This window comes from Cryptotermes secundus, unplaced genomic scaffold (genome assembly GCF_002891405.2).
Source record: "Cryptotermes secundus unplaced genomic scaffold, Csec_1.0 scaffold238, whole genome shotgun sequence".
Classification (NCBI taxonomy): Eukaryota; Metazoa; Arthropoda; class Insecta; order Blattodea; family Kalotermitidae; genus Cryptotermes; species Cryptotermes secundus.
Window position 1 is genome coordinate 133542 of NW_019728500.1, and position 18576 is coordinate 152117.

The window sequence follows — 18576 nt, forward strand, 5'->3', positions numbered from 1 at the left end:
ACTGAACCTGTGGCCCGCCACTTTTTCAGAAGCCTGTTTACACACGACTTTGTGGGAACTGGCGAGTCAGGATATTTCTGACGAAACCTACGTGCGAATTTTCTGTAAATGTTTTTCCTTGCAATAGTTTCGACAATAAACACACGCTGTTTAATAGTGAACTTCATTTCCACCGTCTGTCGACAGCTGTAAACATTCCACTCCACTTCCACAGCAAGACAAAGACTGACTGTTTAATGCAACCTCGGGTTCCGATTATGCAACCATCGGCGTAGGAGCACTGCAGTCGCGGGGAGGAGTTGCATCCGTTCTGCGGTGGTATGACTCATGGCAAATTGCAGCCGCGGCGCGCACTTGATTGTACACACTGTATAAGGTCATGTTGAAAAGTCATGCCTCCATTTTTATGCGAGAAACAACCCCACATAGTAGTTTGAACTGTGGGGTTTTGCCCTTGTTGTTTGTCATTACTCCGATGACAACCCACTTCTTCGGAACAGTTTGTTGGTCCTGAAAAGGACCGTGGTTGCTGAGATGTTTGATCGGTGAGGTAGCGCGGCGCGCGCCGGTAGGGAGAGAGGTTAGTTGCGGTGGTTTGACTGGCCACAGCGCGGCTGTTGCTGGACATTGCTTGATCGCCGTGCGGCAGGTGAGTTGAAGTTGCATGGTCGCACAGCGCGGTCACAGGAGTGATGAGGCAGTGGCTACGCCAGATGCCCAGTGGGTCGGACAGGGTCACGACCACCAGTGAGTCCAGGCGAGGTGCCCCAGTGCGTCGAGTGTGAGAGCCGGAGGGCCGAGGCAGTCGTGCCTGGCGCAGCCTGCCGATGCCTCCAAAGACCGAGCGCTGGCGACGAAACCTGCTGGCTGATGTTGCTTGAATGTTGCTTGATCGTAGACTGAAGTCAGACTGATGCTGCCGGTTTGCGGCTGCTCCTTTTTATACACTGCTCGGTGGGCGGAGCAAAACTTGAAATTGAGGAGGAGGAATTTGCAGGGCGCTGATTGGCTAGCGCGCGTGATGATGTAGATGCGGGGCTAGCAGCGAGCGCAGTATAAATGCGAACGTTTGGAGCAATTTGATTGGTTAGCACGCATGATGGTGAAAAGTGATGTGAAGAGTGTGCGTTGTAGAAAATTCGTGATAATGTGGGATGTTCCCACAGAACCAAATTGCATGCATTCAGTTAAACTTTCTCAGACTTATGTGTGAAGTGTCATAGTTCTGTCACTAGGGGTCTCTGAATTACAGCTGTGAAAATGGAATAATATAAGGAGACAGTTTAGGGGTTTTTATGACATCACACAAAATGTTGATTCTGTTGTACATAATAAGTGATTAAATTGAATATATCAGTAGATCAATCAGTTTATTGTATTGAACACTACATTTCATGCAGCACCTACATATATGTATGAGCTGAGAACAGGGAAGGAAACAAAACATGAAGGTATTCCAACCACACCACAGAATTACTAACATACTAACTGTATATAATATATAAATATACGTAAATCCACACAAAACATAAACACACCACCCAATTATAATTCAATATATTCACGCTTTGTATGGTACATGTACACACATTTTATGTATATAAAAGATAAAATGGTAACGCTGTCCCTGTAAGAGGCCACGGAGGCCCATAGGGTTGTGAGATGTCGAGGCTGACACATTTTCTAGACAGCTGGCTCACAGATGGCAGTGAAGTTCTTAGCCTTATGTGCTGGCTGCCCTTTTCTCCAGGTAGATTCCCGATAGTCATTTCCGTTAGAGAATAAGTAAACCCCAGGGCCATAGTGTGGCTGGAAGGGCTAGGTCAGTTGAAATATCTAATGACCCCATCGGGATTCGAACCCATGACCTTCCAGCTTGTAGCATAGTGCCTCAACCAACTATGCTTCTATGTATATGTATACATTTTACAATGTATAATTTTCTTACTTTTAATACATTCTTTGAAAACCCTGTAACTGTAACCAAATTGGATCCAGTTTATATTCAGTAATATAGCACAATATATTTATGATTATATATACACACTTGAGGATGGTCAACCATGACCGAAACATAGAGTGTTTAATATAATAAACTGATTGATCTATTCATGTATTCAGTTCAGTCACTTACTGTATATAACAGAATCAACATATTTTGTGATGGCAGAAAACCCCCATAAAGCTACATACGCAACAGGATTCAAAACATGATTTACATTTATTTTCACTTCATGGATCCAATCATCTCCTCGTAGGGCTGGATATAAAACATGTCACATATTACAAATTCATGATAACTACACATTATTTGTCCTTTGTCCAATAAAAAATATAATCAGGCCTCTCACAGATAGTGCAAGTTGTCAGGACAACACACATGGGTTGTGGAAAAACCACAGTCAAATTCACACCTTGCCATTCCACACACACACTGGCAAGCCGTATCATTAGAACAGTTACAATTATAAAATATTAAAATTCATAACAAAAACAGACATCATACATACTACTACACTTACAACAAGAAAGTCTCAACAATATAATTCATGCACACAGACCATTTATTAACTCTTAACTTTTGAGCCCCCATGCTTGACAAATTCATCAATAGAGTAAAATACGTTACTTTGCAAATAATTTTGTAAAACAAACCTAAAATGCTTTTTATCATTTTTTAAAACTGTGATATTTGACGGCAGAGTGTTAAATAGCTAGACACCTGAATAACACAACCCTCTTTGATAGAATGATAAATGTGTTGAAGGTGCATGAAGGTGGTCATTCCTTCTGGTACCAATGACATACACAGAGTTATTGCTTTGAAACTTATCCAGATTATTAACAACAAATGTCATCAATGAAAGAAAATATACACATGGGATTGGCAGTATGTCAAGCTTTTTAAGTAGAACTCTACATCTGTGAGTTGGGCCCACTCCCATCATTATTGTTATTATGTTCTTTTGTATAACAAAGACCTTATGACTGTCTGATGTATTTCCCCAGTATATTATTCCATATTTCACCAATGAATGATAATATGCATAATATACAGTTTTAAGACTATTTATATTTAATATATAGGATAATTTTTGCATTAGAAAACAGACTGTGCTCAACTTGTGAAGAAAAAAATCGATATGTTCCTTACAAGTCAGATGATTGTCCAGCTGCAAACCGAGAAATTATAAGAAAGGAGACCATGTATGTGCAGAATAAACAGCATGCAGTGATGGAGTTTTTGGCTGCAGAAAATGTTTCACTTACTGTCATTCATTTGTTGCTATCATCGCAGTTATCACAACCATTACTAAAGACCATCATCACCATGACCATCATGACACCATCACTTCTTGTTAGGCATTAAGTCTACACAGTGACAGAGATGTTCTGGCAGTAAGACAGATTTGTATTGTGAAAGACTCATGAGACTATGTGAATGATGGTGGAAGCGTGTGGACTACATAAGTGATTATGTTGAGAAGTAATTATATAAAATTACAGAATGAACATGGTTTATGCTAACCGTCTTACAGTGTATACACTTTTTCACACAACCAAAATGAAGACAGCACACACACACATCTCCAGCAGTACAACGCATGCAGTAACAGGAGCAAAACACAACACAGAACACGATACACAAATGTATGTAGGAAGAATGCTCACATAAAAGAGGATTGGCATAATTCGCATGTTTGAGTGTGACGTAGGATGAACCCTGAAAAGTTTTATTATTTAGAATTCATCGACATATATGACGAATACAGATTTTAGTCATTTTAGAATGAAGACATCATGGCATGCAGTACAATAGTTTAACGTGCATATATACACCTGAGGATGGCACATTAGTGCTGAAACATGTAGTGTGGAAGTGAAGAATAAGGTGAAAAAGTGTATACACTGTAAGACGGTTAGCATAAACCATGGACATGAATCAGTGTAACAGGACGCTAAAATATAACATTTTTACAGAATGAAATTCAAGAAATGTACCTATTCTTGTTTCAGTGAAGTATATATTCCTATTATGTAAAAGAAAATTGGAAGGCATTACTTTTCAGCATGCCCTCATAAATGTATATGAGCAACATTCGATAACCAGAGTGAATACTTCAAAAGAGGGCATGAAAGACAGGTGTAACAGTTGCTGTTACTATCAGCATTCCCAACTGCTGGCTGTAAATACTGATATAGATTTGTTTCAGATGTGGTCTTCTGGTGTATGACACCATGCAGACTGGTAGGTGGGTACCACCTACTGATATGAAAGTATGCCTCCATTTTCAGTGTAGACTTGACTTATACTCTGAAGATGGAAGATGGAGGCAGTATGTTTCTCTGAAATATTGGTACCCATCTACTAAACTGCATGGTGCATAACCCAGGAGACTAAAATATGGAGCTTCATCACTGTGGAAAACCTCAAATCTTTTGCAGTTGTTATATATACCAGTTGCCTTTACAACAGTATTTGCAGATATTATTATCATACACAATAGAACTGACTATATTGTGCAATCTTCTTCAGTTTTCCTTTATGGAATAATTCAGCAATAGTTATAATCTCCCAGATTCATTCAGAACAATAATTTAGAAACCTTGATTATATGTGAATAATATTGTGGTGTCACTATACTGTCGTTCCTGAAAAATATATTACTGGTGACTGGAGTAAAATTGTGTTAGTTTTACAGAGTGTTTTAACAATGCACTTGAAGGGTATAAACAGTATAATTGTATATTTATTTCAGAGAGAGATGCTCGATATTCAAAATGGAAAATGGCTGTAGAAAGAAGTTTTGGATGGGAAACGTCACAAGTCAAGTGTGATGATGATAGGTAAAAGTTGTGAAGTTGTGAAAACAAGAAAAATGCATTTATGAATGGTTGTATGGGGATATTTATCAATAACATGCTTGTTATGCTAGAAAACACATTTAGTTGTAGACCTGGTTTGGAATCAGATCTTCATTAACATTAGGTCAGATAGTGAAGAAAAAAAACACTGCACCTAGTTGCTGCTCTGTGATATGTGTATATTCGTGTTATATAACAGTTGAGTAATTTCATGGGTCATATGAACAGGGTTTAAATAAAAGTTACTTTGGAGGCATATTGTATTAATTTTCTTATTACACATTTGTTAAACACTACTGAACAGATAAGTTGTGATTTCACAAAATTAACCTGGTGAAGAAAATGAAGACTTGCTCAGTTTCATTTATTTTATATTTTACACAAAGATATTTTATATTTGTTTTAAAATGTGACTTTATACTAAACTGTATTATTTCAGTTTTGTTGTAATTATTGAATAAATAAATTTGTTTTTAGTATTCAAGTTTGATGTGTGATATTTTGTAAAGTAAAAAAAAGTAAAGCTATCCCCGTACCAGGCCCATAAGGTTGTGAGACGTTGAGGGTCCCGCATTGTCTAGACAATAGGCTCAAAGATGGCGGTAAGGTTGTCAGCCCTACGTGCCGGCCGCCCTTTACTCCCAAAGAAAATTATTTAATTAATCCCTGGTACTCATTTCTGTTAGAGGCTGAGTAAACCCAGCGCCTAGTGCCCTATTGTCTTTCTTTCTTTTTGGGTTTTGTAAGTTTTTATATATGTTGCAACCTATGTTATTGGCCGGGTGGTTTCCTCCGAATAGAGCACATTTTGCTGGAGTATTTGGATTCTTTGTACACAAGGTTGTGTTGCGTTTGCCTCCACCTTTAACACAAGTATACGTTCTTGCACAATATGTTTTTATATGCCCATAGCACTGACATCTTGGGGCTTCGACTGTCATTTTCATATTGTGTAAGTATTTAATTTCATGTATGCTCTTATTGTTTTCTTTAGGTTCTAGGTCTATGAAAAACAAAGGCAGTGGTTCTTTTGTTTGACGATGCCTGATGTTTAGTATATTGGGGACAGTATGACCTTGTTTTTCTAGTTCCTTTTTTATTTCATCCGTGGTTACTGAGTGATGCAGATTTTGTATTACTACTCTAAGGGCCCTTTCTTCTCTGATTTGGTATGTATGATATTCTATTTTTTCTTGTTGGAGTTGTCTGATTACTTTCTGATAGGATTCTGATGTGGTCACATTGATTTTTCTTGTTTCATTTGCAAGTGCTTTGCACTAATACTGTTCTTCTGTCATTGTATTTAGGTGTTTTACCACAATGATTTTGAGAATGTCTCACGTCATTTGGCAATGAACATATTTCCAAACAGCAATAACAAAATTAGAATCCACATACAAGTACATAGCACTTTCAAGACCTCTATCAAACAACGATAGCCAGACAGCCACACATACACAACAATAAAGGTCTTATATATCCATTAACTTCTGGTTATCAAAGTAAGCAATACAATCTCAAGTACAAGTTCTGGCATTACACTTATCACAATATCAAAGCAGACAACCATTTTGGCTGCCCCCCCCACCTTTTACCATAGTAATAATCACTTGTCCACCCCAACCACATATCCCTTTACCAGGGCAAGATGTCTTTATCAGTATCAACATAACTGATGCAAAGACATCTTTTTCATTGTGTGTTCTCCTAAAATTGGACCACTTCTATTACATTACACTGACCTTGACAATAGCAAAACATCTGCTCACTATGGCACTATTCTGTGCTTTGTGTACTCCTATGGATGGTGAGGTATAGTGCAGAGTGAACCTCATAAAACCAATTGGCTAAATTCATAAAGCTCATGGCAGTAAGTGTACCCACCGTGACCCTTTCTGTTCTATGGACTTATATATGTACTTTCCTCAACATGTTAGTTCAGGTTAGTGTTGTTAGCTTTGATTAAGTTAGATTAGGGCAGGTTACATTAAGTTAGAGTACATTCTGTTATAATTTGTATTTTGTCTCAAGCTGTCAGAAAACTTGGCCCACACAGGGTTAATGGCATATATTTCTACCATGAATATTGACATACTGCACTAGGCTGAAATCATTTTCTTCCTTTGCCATCTAAATGAATACATTTGACATACTCTTGACATTTTTAAACGTTTCAATGAATATGGTGTTATAAATTTACCACCCGATGATCCATTAGCATCATGATGTTCCTTCCAGACCCAAAGAAATGACACACACCACCCCTGTGAACACAAAAAGTAACAGTTCAATAAATTTCACCAATTTTATCTTCACTGTGGACCAGAATACTGACACATACATGATAATTCTGAATGCACATGGCAAAACATTACCATCCAATTAAAATCTTTCCATTTGCTAGCGCCACTGTGCAATCACGTGACGCAAAGTCCTTAAAGTGAACTGTCCCTTCCAAAAGTTGCACACATGTCACTGGTTCACTCCTTGCTCGGTTTATGACCCTTCCCACAAATCTGTCACTCTAAACACAATCACTTCAGTTCCTACATATGCAAAAAGAAGCCTCCTGATTGCACACTCTTCAGGGGGGAATCCTTCACCATATGTTAGATTCACAATTTCTGCACTAACAACATAGATATATTTTATCACATTGTATGTTACTAGTAGCACAAACTCTCACATCTATTCCCAGACAATCTGCAAGCTCACGGTGAGGTCTTCTGGGTTGTGACACTGTCTACTCATGTAGGTAGGTATGTAGCTTTTGGGGGAACATGGTTATCTCCACAGGTGTGGTACAATTCTGAGCATTTGTCTGCATGCATGAATTGCTTTTTGCTGAAAGCCTTGCACAAAGCCATCATCTCCTTCCACAGTTTCTTCCCTTTACACATCACACTGGCCACTGTCCTCTTTCCTTCATGTCACTGAACTGATGCTCCCCATTTAACCTTTCTTCATGTGGGCCACTGGACAGTCTGCCTTGCTCAGCCTCCACCGATGACACTTCTTTAAGGCACTTGGGATTCAAGAACACTTCTGCCTAACTCCTTCCCAGTTGCAGTCTGTCTCTGTATCCTTCCAGCATCAGAACATGCGGCAAGAACGAATTCATTACACTCGCTGCCACAAGCGAAATGAATACTCCTTCTGCCTCTGCTCTCTCCTCATGAACTGACAGGAGGTCATGTACTAGCCACTGTGGTTCACACCTGCCATATTTTTAGTGTACCTTACACATTTGCTTTCTTTATGGCAACTTTAGTTCCTTATTCAAGACATCACTTCTGTCACCTTATTGGTGCTTCCTGTGCGAACAGTACTGAATACCATAACCAAACATCTGTTCCTCCATGCAACGCAAAATTTATCCTCTTTTCTGAATGAAGAAACTACCTTGCTACATTCCCCCACTTTACTGCTCTTCAATATCTTCGGGCATTCGAAGCCCTGGATGTTATTATTATGCATGTTGTTACCATGACCATACTCAAGAGCTCTCTGGCCAAATGATGTACAGCACATGCCCATTTAGACTTGACATCCAGAAAGTAGGGTCACAGCATATGTGATGAGCAGGGGCGTAGGGTACATGGATGTGGTGGAAGCATTGCTTCCCTACAGAAAAGCAACCAAGAACATTTCTGGCAATTTTTCAATTTCGAAAAAATATTTCATACTTCAAAATATTAATTAATCTGAGAACATACATTACATATAATGAGAATATTGCAAGTTTTAATGTGTTACATAAACAATTTATCAGGATAGATCAGTTATTTTCTTCCAAAATGCAGGGAACTCTAAACTGCAACACGCGCGGAAGCAGCAGGTCTTTCGCTTCCACCCTCCCCTGGGTTAACTGGCTGACTCAATGTCAATGTTGTCTGTAAGTGAGCTATGCGTTATGGTATGCTACCAGCTTCGTGCTTCCAGCAATGTTGCCAGATGTAAGGCATTGCTGTTTGCAGTAGAATAGTCTGTGACCTTGCAGTTAAGCATGCTTACTAGTTTTCGGAAGGTGTTAGCGTGTCACTTATGCACAAGTCAGTTTAGTTATTATTCTGTATTTTTCTCGATACAGAATTTGTTTTGCTTTGCGTAATTATAACTTTATGACAGTGTTTTTGTGATTGCTGTTAAGTTAAAAATAGAAACATGACACTTTCATGTGATAACCACTGCGTGATTGAAAAACTTCTTCAAACACCGTTCAGTTCACTCAGTTATAATGAGAAACTTAAGATAATAGAAGAAGGTGCACCTAAGCCTAATCTAACTTTACATACAAAAATGAAATCTTGCACATGGCATTTCAATACCAGTTTACATGAGGCTATTCCATGAATGTGTGGGTGTGATAAACTAAAAAAATTATTCTGTTGGCCTTGTCTCTTGTTTTCTAAAGAAAAACACATGTTTAACAGTGCTGGTTACAATGACATTAACAACATTTACAAATCTGGCAAAAGACATGGGCATTCAGTTAATCACATTGCTTGTCTTAAAGAAATTACACTGTTTGGTAAAAACAGAAGGATTGAATTTTCTCTAAGCAGCCAATACAAACAGTCAATTGAAAAACACAATGAAGCTGTGAAACAGAACAGGAAATTTGTAGGCCAATTAATTACAGCAGTTTGTTTTCTGGGCTCTCAGGGTTTAGCATTTCGGGGACATGATGAAAGCGTGGCATCTGTTAATAGAGGAAATTACATTGAGGTTTTAAATATGCTGGCACGTTATGATTCTGATTTACACAATCATTTAGAGTCTTCAACTGCTTTCCGTGGTTCTTCTCCTGACATCCAAAATGAACTGATACATTCTGTATCTGAATTGATGACAATGGAAATTAAAAAGGAAATTTCAAAGGCTAATTATGTTTCTTTAATTCTTGATGAGACTTCAGATGTGATGAATAAGTGTCAGTTGGCTTCAGTTCTTCGATATGTGACAGCTGATGGCAATGTTGAAGAAAGGTTTCTGCGTTTTACAGACGTGAGCTCTGACCGTTCTGCCAATTCCTTGTTTAACCATGCTCTTGAGATTTTAAATGATTTTGAATGTGGTCCCAAACTCATTGCACAGACTTATGATGGTGCTGCTGTTATGGCATCACAACATGCAGGAGTACAAGCAAAAATTCGCGAGCAGTACCCAAACGCCATTTTTGTTCATTGTTATGCGCATAGACTAAATTTAGTCTTAGCACAATCTGCTAGTTTTATTAAGGAAGTTAAGGTCTTCTTTGCTACTCTCTCTGGCTTTAGAACTTTTTTTGCCAAGTCCACAAAAAGGACTGAAGCATTGGATTCCCACCTTAGGAAAAGATTTCCTTCTATCGCACCTACTCGATGGCAGTACCATAGCCGACTTGCTGAAACTGTGCATGAATACAGAGAAGGAATTGAGAATCTTCTTGTGTCTATAATAGAGGAACCAGAAGAATGGGATGTAGAAACAATTTCTTCTGCACGCGGACTTCTCTCTCTTCTAAGGGATTTCGATTTCAATTTCATGCTGAAAATATTTTCTTCAATTTTTCCATATTCTGGCGCTCTTTTCAAAATCCTACAAACTAAGAGATCTGATATAGCTTTTTGCAATACCAAAATAGACGAATTTAAGCATCACATGCAAAGATTAAGGGGAGGATTTGACCACCTTTGGAGTGAAATGGAAAATGTCTTCGATTCAAATGGCCCAACTCGACCCAAAAGAATTCGCATTGACTCAATGAGTGGAGAAGAAAGAAAAAACTCCTATAAACGGCTGTTCTGTGAAATTATTGATGTCGTGTGTCAGAATGTCTCTGTTAGATTTTCGGAGAACGCTACGCTCCTCTTCTTGAGTCTTCTTGATGCCAGATACTTCCCCATGTATAGAACCTCATTTCCTGAAAAAGCATTTTCCTGTTTAAAAGAAAATTATGGTGCATTTTTTGACTTTGTTGCCTTAAAGAGTGAACTTTTAGTAATGTTTTCGGACCCAGATATGGCAAAAGATAGTGTGTATGACTTACATCAATATATGTATGCTCTTCAGTTATCATGCGTTTTCCCGCAAATCTTCAAATTATGTGAGCTAGTATTAACAATACCAGCGACACATGCTGCAGATGAACACTCATTTTCAGCTCTGAAGAGATTAAAAAACTACTTAAGAAATTCGCAGAACCAGGATAGGTTGTCATCACTGGCTTTGATGAACATTGAAAAGTCCTTCCTAAACAAACTGCAGTCCAAACCCAGCTTTCTAGATGAGGTTATTGATCTGTTTGCCAAGAAAAACAGAAGAATCGAGCTGAATTATAAACAATAAAGTAAGCATTAATTATATTCCAGGTTCACAACCCTGTCATTTGATGGCTATAAAATTGTGTTGATAATTATGTGTTATTTTAATATATTAGCTTAAATATACAATACATATTAAACTATTAGCTGTTTTCTTTTAAATAGAAGATAGAAACTATAGGGTATGTAGAAAAAATTTATATACACGTATATAAAGTTGCTTCCCTGCTTTTGGTAGTCATGCTACGCCACTGGTGATGAGAGTAGAATACAACTCACTCACTACTCATGTGGCTTTGAAGAAAATACACTCACAGTTTCCTATTTTATCACTGTGTGCTCTCAACTTATATACCTAACTGTTACTGCTGTCAAGAAAACACAGAGATTTTCAATACAAATTTCACTTATTTCACAGAGCTGTAAGTCTGAAAATATTTCTTTGCCCTGAATTACATTCTGCCTTCATCAGCAGTTTCATCTGTACTGGTTGTCACAAACTGAAGATGACCGCATTCTTTCCAGTGTCAGTGTGACTATGTTTTCCTTCTTCGGTTGGCCACCTCACTCAGACCGTACAACGTCCAGGTTCCAGAACATGAGCTGAAACTCATCCCTCTGGCTACATGCCTGAAAAGACTGGCATTTTACATACATACATATACATTTCATTAAATCAACATTAGCCCAAACACATGTGAATATGAAACACATCAGGAGATGTACATTGTACAATGCAACTTGAGCAAAACAGGCATTAAATAATGATATATACACAATATATAAATGACAAAGTAAGTACAGACTCTAGTATATCAAAATATGAGTATCAGTGCTTAAGAAGTAAACAACAGAAAAGGCTACAAAAGCCAAACATCCTTTTATAAAAAGAGTAAATAATTTGATATAAACTTTTCTGTAGAATAAAATACATGTGCCATATGATAATTCCTTAAAGCAGACTTAAAAAATTGCCCAACATTTTTTAACCTAGGTATACTAGGTGGCAATTGTTGAATACTTTAATAGCAGAATATATAATAGCAGAAACTCTACCTAAAGGTATGTAATTAATTCTTACATCTTGTATTAATGTCATGAACAGGAGAGTTACTTTGAAGGTAATGCATGTTATTCCCCCCACCCAAAAAAAAAGCATTTAACTAGGAATACCTTACAAATAGGAACTAGTGTTACCGCAAAATATTATTCCATAATTAACCAAAAGGTGAAAATGTGCAATAATAAATAGTCCTCAAGGTCTGATATTAAGAACATTATAAAACAAACTGAATTCAGGTTATTCAGTAAAAACTTCATGTGAGGCTTCCATGAATGTTGACTGTCCGGTTATAGGCTTAAATTCTTTTGACCCTGTCTGAGAGAAGCAATCAGTAAAATTAGGCATAGACATCGATTCTAAGACCATGGTTATAACACCATTGAATACTGCCTCAGTATGAGATTTGAAGGTAACCAGAAGAATCACCTAAACACAATATAATGTTCTTTGAAGCCCCCAAAAATGATACATGCACTGGCACTGTGAACATATACTGTACAAAGGAATGTTTCAACAAACATTTACAATAAAATGTTCACTGCTGACCCAAAATATGAACACAGATTAGCACTGTGAACAGATGAAGAAACAACATTTAAAGGCTTAAAAGACAATGTTCACTGAACACCATTAAGAGGATTCATCCACTAGCACTGTGAACAGAAGAAGCAAAAATTAAACAAAGGCTTACAATAGTACGACTGCTTAGAACCAGCACTCCTATGCAATACACAACACTGTTACACAAGGCTTACGCTACAATGCCAAGAGTTCTGGGCACATCTCATGAAGTGCATTCCCATCACTGTTTTGTTCAGGCCTTATTTCAATAATGTGAATTTGTAACTGAAACAAGAACACATCATATTATACCTGGGTTGTACCCATAAGCACCATTATGCCACGAAATCCTTACACATTTTTAAAATAAAATAGTATTGTCACATGTATTAGTGACTTTACATGGGGCTTGGATTGGTGAATACATTCATTGAACACTCACAGGTTATAACTAAACTGTCTCACTGGTTTACACACTCTTAAAGATTACTGTAACTACAGAACCCAAAATAAAGTGTTCTATATCTGCTTTCACTAGTTGTTGCTGGGTTAACAGGTCTCAACAATTGCTATGCCTTTACAATGTTTTCACTATCCATTTCCTGGCAATGGATTTTAGCACAGTCACACTCCAGATATCACTGTACTACAGCACACAAAGTCTTCACAGTCCAACTACTAACTTCACATGGCTATATCCTACCAACAGTTGACTCAACTCTCTTTCTGTTGTACACCACTGTATTCCCATTCTCTTCAGTCTGCTCAACTCCCAGTTCCAATTCTCTCATTCCTCTCACTACAGACTCTCATTGTATAGCCACGACATGGACCACATAGACATCAGATAACACTCTTAACTTTCTTTATTTCTTCCACTTTAAGATTAACAATTCATTTTCTGCTACAGTTACATGCAGAAGCATCACTAATTTTTGGTACTCTCTTATCAAAAGCATGCTCCTACTCCTCTCTATGAACATGCGAATTCTTCCCTTTCTATTTTCCACTAAAACTCAATATGTTTCCTTTTCTACATCTTGTAAAAGCTAAGGCTGTCTCACCCCCTGCACATTCTGCCTCACTTCAATTACAGTTGCAGTTTAGTTCATTGGTTCAATAGCATAATTGGAATTATCTGTCACACCTACAAATAAAAATAACATATATTTTCTTAATTCTCTATTAATTGTTCGGTAGCAGCGTGTGTAGTTGTGTTGTACACGTAAACTGCATAGGGCACAAATTCATCCCAGTTACACTGATCTTCGCTTACGTAGTGGCCCATGTACTCCGCCAGAACTCTATGACTTCTCTCTAAACTACCATTGGACTCTGGGTGAAATGCTGTGGTCTGCATCTTTCTGATCCTTAGTAACTTGCAAACGTTCTTGAACAAATTACTCAGAAAGTTTGAACCTTGGTCAGTCAGAACTTTGGCAGGCGCCCCAAATTTCAAAACAATATTCAATATGAACGCCCTAGCGACAGTTTCTGCATCTTGCTGCGGAAGCGGTGTCGCTACTAGGAATTTACTCAGTTCATCTTGGAACGTTAGTATGTATTTATTTCCTGCTTCACTCTCTACCAACGGCCCTACGATATCTAAGGAACACTTCTCAAAGGGATGACTGGCTGTTGTGGTTATTTCCATAGGAGCTTTCTTTTTCGCCCCGAGTGCTTTATTCAACTGACACTTAGTACACTTTCTCACATACTCCTCTATTTCTTCCTTCATATTTGGCCAATATTAATGCTGTCTAATCGCCTGGTATGTCTTATTCATACCAAGATGACCCCCGAGAATTGAATCGTGGTTTTCATGCAATATTTTGCCCTTCATCTCCTCATCTATTTCCTCTGAGTCACTCACCTCCCTATAAAGAGCACCTATTCTAGACAAAGCGTCTGCGTTTGAATTTTGTGATCCAGGTTTATATACTACTTCATAGTCGTATTCCTCGAGTTGCAAGCGCCATCTAAGCAATCTCGAACCCGGGTCTTTCACGCTCATGATCCAGGTAAGGGGTTTGTGATCACTCACAACCTTGAACTTCCTACCATACAAATATGGCCTGAAATACTTAATTCCCCAGACAATGGCTGCTAATTCCTTCTCCACCGTACTGTAGTTCTTCTCGTCTTTTTGAAGCTACGACTTGCATACGCAATTGGTCTGTCATTACCTATCTCTCCCTGAGACAGAATCGCCCCTGCACCTTCGTTTGACGCGTCAGTGGTCAAGATAAATTCCCTGGAGAAATCAGGGTACTGCAAGATTGGTTGTGACATTAGCTTCTGCTTTAAGCTTTGAAATGCATTTTCCTGTTCTTCCTCCCATTCGTAATTAGCGTCCTTCCTCAAGAGTTTGTGCAGTGTAGCTGCTATTTTGCTAAACTGAGGGACAAACCTCCTATAGTAGCTGCTAGCCCTAGGAAACCTTTCAATTGTTCAGCTGTTTTCAGAGTAGGGAAATTTTCAATCGATTCTGTCTTCTTGGGGTCGGGTCGAACTCCGTCCTCTGAGATTACGTGACCGAGGTAACTGACCTCATTTCTTAAAAATTCGCATTTGTCCGGCTGGAGCTTCACACTATATTTTCTTAGCCTTCCAAACACGGTACGCAATTTTGCGTCGTGCTCTGCTAAGCTATTTGCATATAATATGATATCGTCCAGGAAGACGAAACATCTTGTGCCTGTGAGGCCACTTAAGACGGTGTTCATGAGTCTCATGAACGTAACAGGTGCTGTCCTGAGGCCAAAAGGCATTTTCCGGTACGCCCAGTGCCCCTGCTTCCTACTTCGTACTATATCTCTCGGGTCCATTTCTATCTGGTGATAACCCATGGCTAAATCTAAACAGGAAAAGTGTTTAGCCTGTCCTAGTTGGTCTAGAAGCTCAGTGATATCCGGCAAGGGATAAGCATCTCCTACCGTGTTCTCATTTAGCTTTCGGTAATCTACTACAAGCCGGAATTTCTGCTGGCCACTAGCATCCGCCTTCTCAGCTACCACCAAAATTGGACTGTTCCATGGCGAGTTACTTTCTTGGATGACCCCTTCCTTCAATAATTTCTCTACCTGTTTCTCTTCTTCCACTTTCTGGGTTTCAGGAAGTCTATAGGGTCTCGTGTTCATTGGTTCGGTCCCTGGCTCGACACGTATGGAATGACACGTTGCCTGCGTGCTACTTAAAATGTCTCCCGACAAATAGAACACGTACTGATAATCTTGACACGTTCCTATCAATAATCTCATTTCTTCATCATTCAGATGATCTAATCTCAGCTGTTCCAAGATTCTCTTTTCCCTATCCTTTCGCTTTTCTTCAGTTGCTCCTGTCGGATTCTGTACTGGTTCGACTTCGTTTAGCTCTACTAACGGCTCCTGAATTTCTGCCTCCTCGTCGTTCGTATTTAAAATGCTAGTTATCACATAACCGTCTATCACTTTGGTTAATGACCCTGCCATAAAAATTCCTTCTTGACTTTCGCATTTGTCTAGGATCCCCACTAATGCCGACCCTTGCTTCACCGGTAGCTTGACAACGCTTTCCGATCTCCGTGGTAGGATCATGTTCCTGGTCTCTCGCGTCTTTTCTGTCTCCGCGATTTCTGTTTGGTTAGCATTCACCATCTTGATCATCTCCCCATTTAGCTTAAGACATTGAGTGTCATAGCATATTTGTGCTTTTGCATTTCGAAATAAATCCCTTCCTAATATCCCGTCACAAGGAATATCTATCTGCTTGTTCGCTAACTGAAACTCGTGCGTAATCGAACTATTCTCGAGGTTAATCTCAGCTTCTATCGCTTCATGGGTTTCTATCAGGGATCCGCTTACGCTTTTCACCCTTACTTTTCTTTCTGGATCATATTCTGTTGAACCTATCAAATTCTCTCCCTTGAGGACACTAATGTCGGCTCCAGAGTCTATGAGCAACAACAACTCACCTGTCTTGCTAATGTGCACTCTTAGCTTGACGAATTCGCAATCATTCCTCCCTACGCAGCCTACTGAGTAGACTGGACCGTCGGTTGGCTGCCATTTCCCAGATGGTCCTGATTCGTTTCCCGAATTGTTACTCCCCCATTTCTCTTTATTAATTTCCGGTCTATCTGCCTTTATCCTAGGCTTTGTACATTCCCGAGCTATGTGCCCCTTTTCCAAACAGTTGTAACATACAATATCCGGACTGGGCCCTCGACTTTCGTGCCTTGCAGAAAAATGATTGACCCTTGCGTCCTTCCTGCCCTTAAGAAAGCACCTGCTCGTCACATGATTGTTCCTGCCACAATTACTGCATTTCAAACTATCCGAACCCATGTTTGGACATTTGTACCTCTCAGTCTTTGAAATTATAGCACTTTCTTCCTCCAAGGCTGTCTCTGCTATTTCATCGAATTTGTCGTGATTTCGACTCTTTACAATTGTTTGTATTCTGTCTGAATACAGACCCTGCACAAAGCAAATTTCTTAACCTGTCTGAGAGAGTTAAGATTCCGGCTCTCTCCTCTTGCTCGCAGTCTTGCAAAGCAGCTTCTCTGAATTTGGATCCCAGTTTCTGAATGCGCTGGATCCAGTCAGACACACTCTCCCCCTTAGTTTGCTTGGTACTGAACAATTGATTAGCATGGTAATCTGGCGTTCTTTCCTCGGTATACGTGTTCTTTAGAAACTCCCTTAATTCTCCCCAATTTTCCAAATTTCTATGAGAAATTGCGGTTCTTGTCTCTCCGCTAATTCTCGTTAAAAGAAACTAATACAACATGGTTGAGTTCCTAGGGTCAATAACTTCAAACGCTGTGTCTACATTCGCTATAAAAGCGAAAACTTCCCTTCTTTCTCCCTTGAAAGGAGTTATAAGCTTTAAAGCTTCACTGATTGCTACATATTCTTTCATAATGGCAGTACTACTACCCGCGTTTACAACCTCAGTATCTAAATCTGGATAGAGGTTAGGCATGGATTGAGCAAGCACTCACCCTTTCTGAAGTTCTCTGTACGCCTGCCGCGTAGATCGCTTGCAGCACGTTGAGCCTGCCGTGTAGACCAACCGCAGCGCTATGGACTAGCCCACACTACGGTACGCCCGTTGCCACTTCTCCGGTCTGGATCGACCCTCGATCCCGAACTGCCGCTACTACATCCGTGGGACGTAGAATCCTGGCTGGAAATTCCACACTTCCCGCTGGCGGTTTCCCTATCGGGATTCCTTCAGCTTTTCGCACTCTTATCTTAGCACAGTTACAATTCCGTTTTCCAACACTTCACACACACACGTGAAGTCGATATGTTGGTATTGTTGCCAGTCTGCTGTTCACGCACGCACGCACCACAACAACAACAACCCCACACACCTGACACCAGTGTTGTATCCCAGTATTTCAGGGATACTCAGGTTCGCCGAGCGGTGAGCGATTCGATGTACGGGGTTGGGATTAGGTGGAAAGACAACAGCAAGAGTTTGGATTTAACGGTGCTATATTGTTAGAATAAGAGATGCTTGATGAAGTACATAGAAATGGGGCGGGCACTTTAAATATTCCCTACAAGGGGTGAGGCCGCAGTCCTGCCCGTCTAACCCTCGTGACAACTGGAATCCGACTCTCTGTGTCTTGCCTTCACCTCCAAGCTGCAGTCTGCACTAGTGCCCCAGTCAGTCTGGGTTCTGTCCTTCACACATGTGTGGAATGGGAGGAGACCACACACGTATTTGTTTAGTCTATGCATTGGTTGCGATCCGGTCCACAGCTTGGAAAGAATATTTTTTTTTTTT

General features: G+C 39.5%; 2 protein-coding genes across 3 annotated transcripts in view; both read left to right on the forward strand.

Moving 5' to 3' along the window:
- LOC111865194 (glycerol kinase 3) overlaps positions 1-5003 on the forward strand; it is a 40436-nt gene extending 35433 nt beyond the window's left edge. For both annotated transcript variants that reach the window (XM_023853028.2, XM_023853029.2), the window contains one exon: positions 4761-5003. In XM_023853028.2, coding sequence (XP_023708796.1) covers positions 4761-4852 — 92 coding nt within the window. In that variant the 3' untranslated portion in view covers positions 4853-5003. The remainder of the gene's footprint in view (positions 1-4760) is intronic.
- Positions 5004-9256: 4253 nt separating this feature from the next.
- Positions 9257-10687, forward strand: LOC117282371 (zinc finger MYM-type protein 1-like; the record flags this gene model as incomplete). The annotated part of the gene is given in 1 exon segment (XM_033751730.1): positions 9257-10687. A coding segment is annotated over 1 exon segment (1399 nt), but the record flags the coding sequence as incomplete, so codon positions are not given.
- Positions 10688-18576: the final 7889 nt, after the last annotated feature.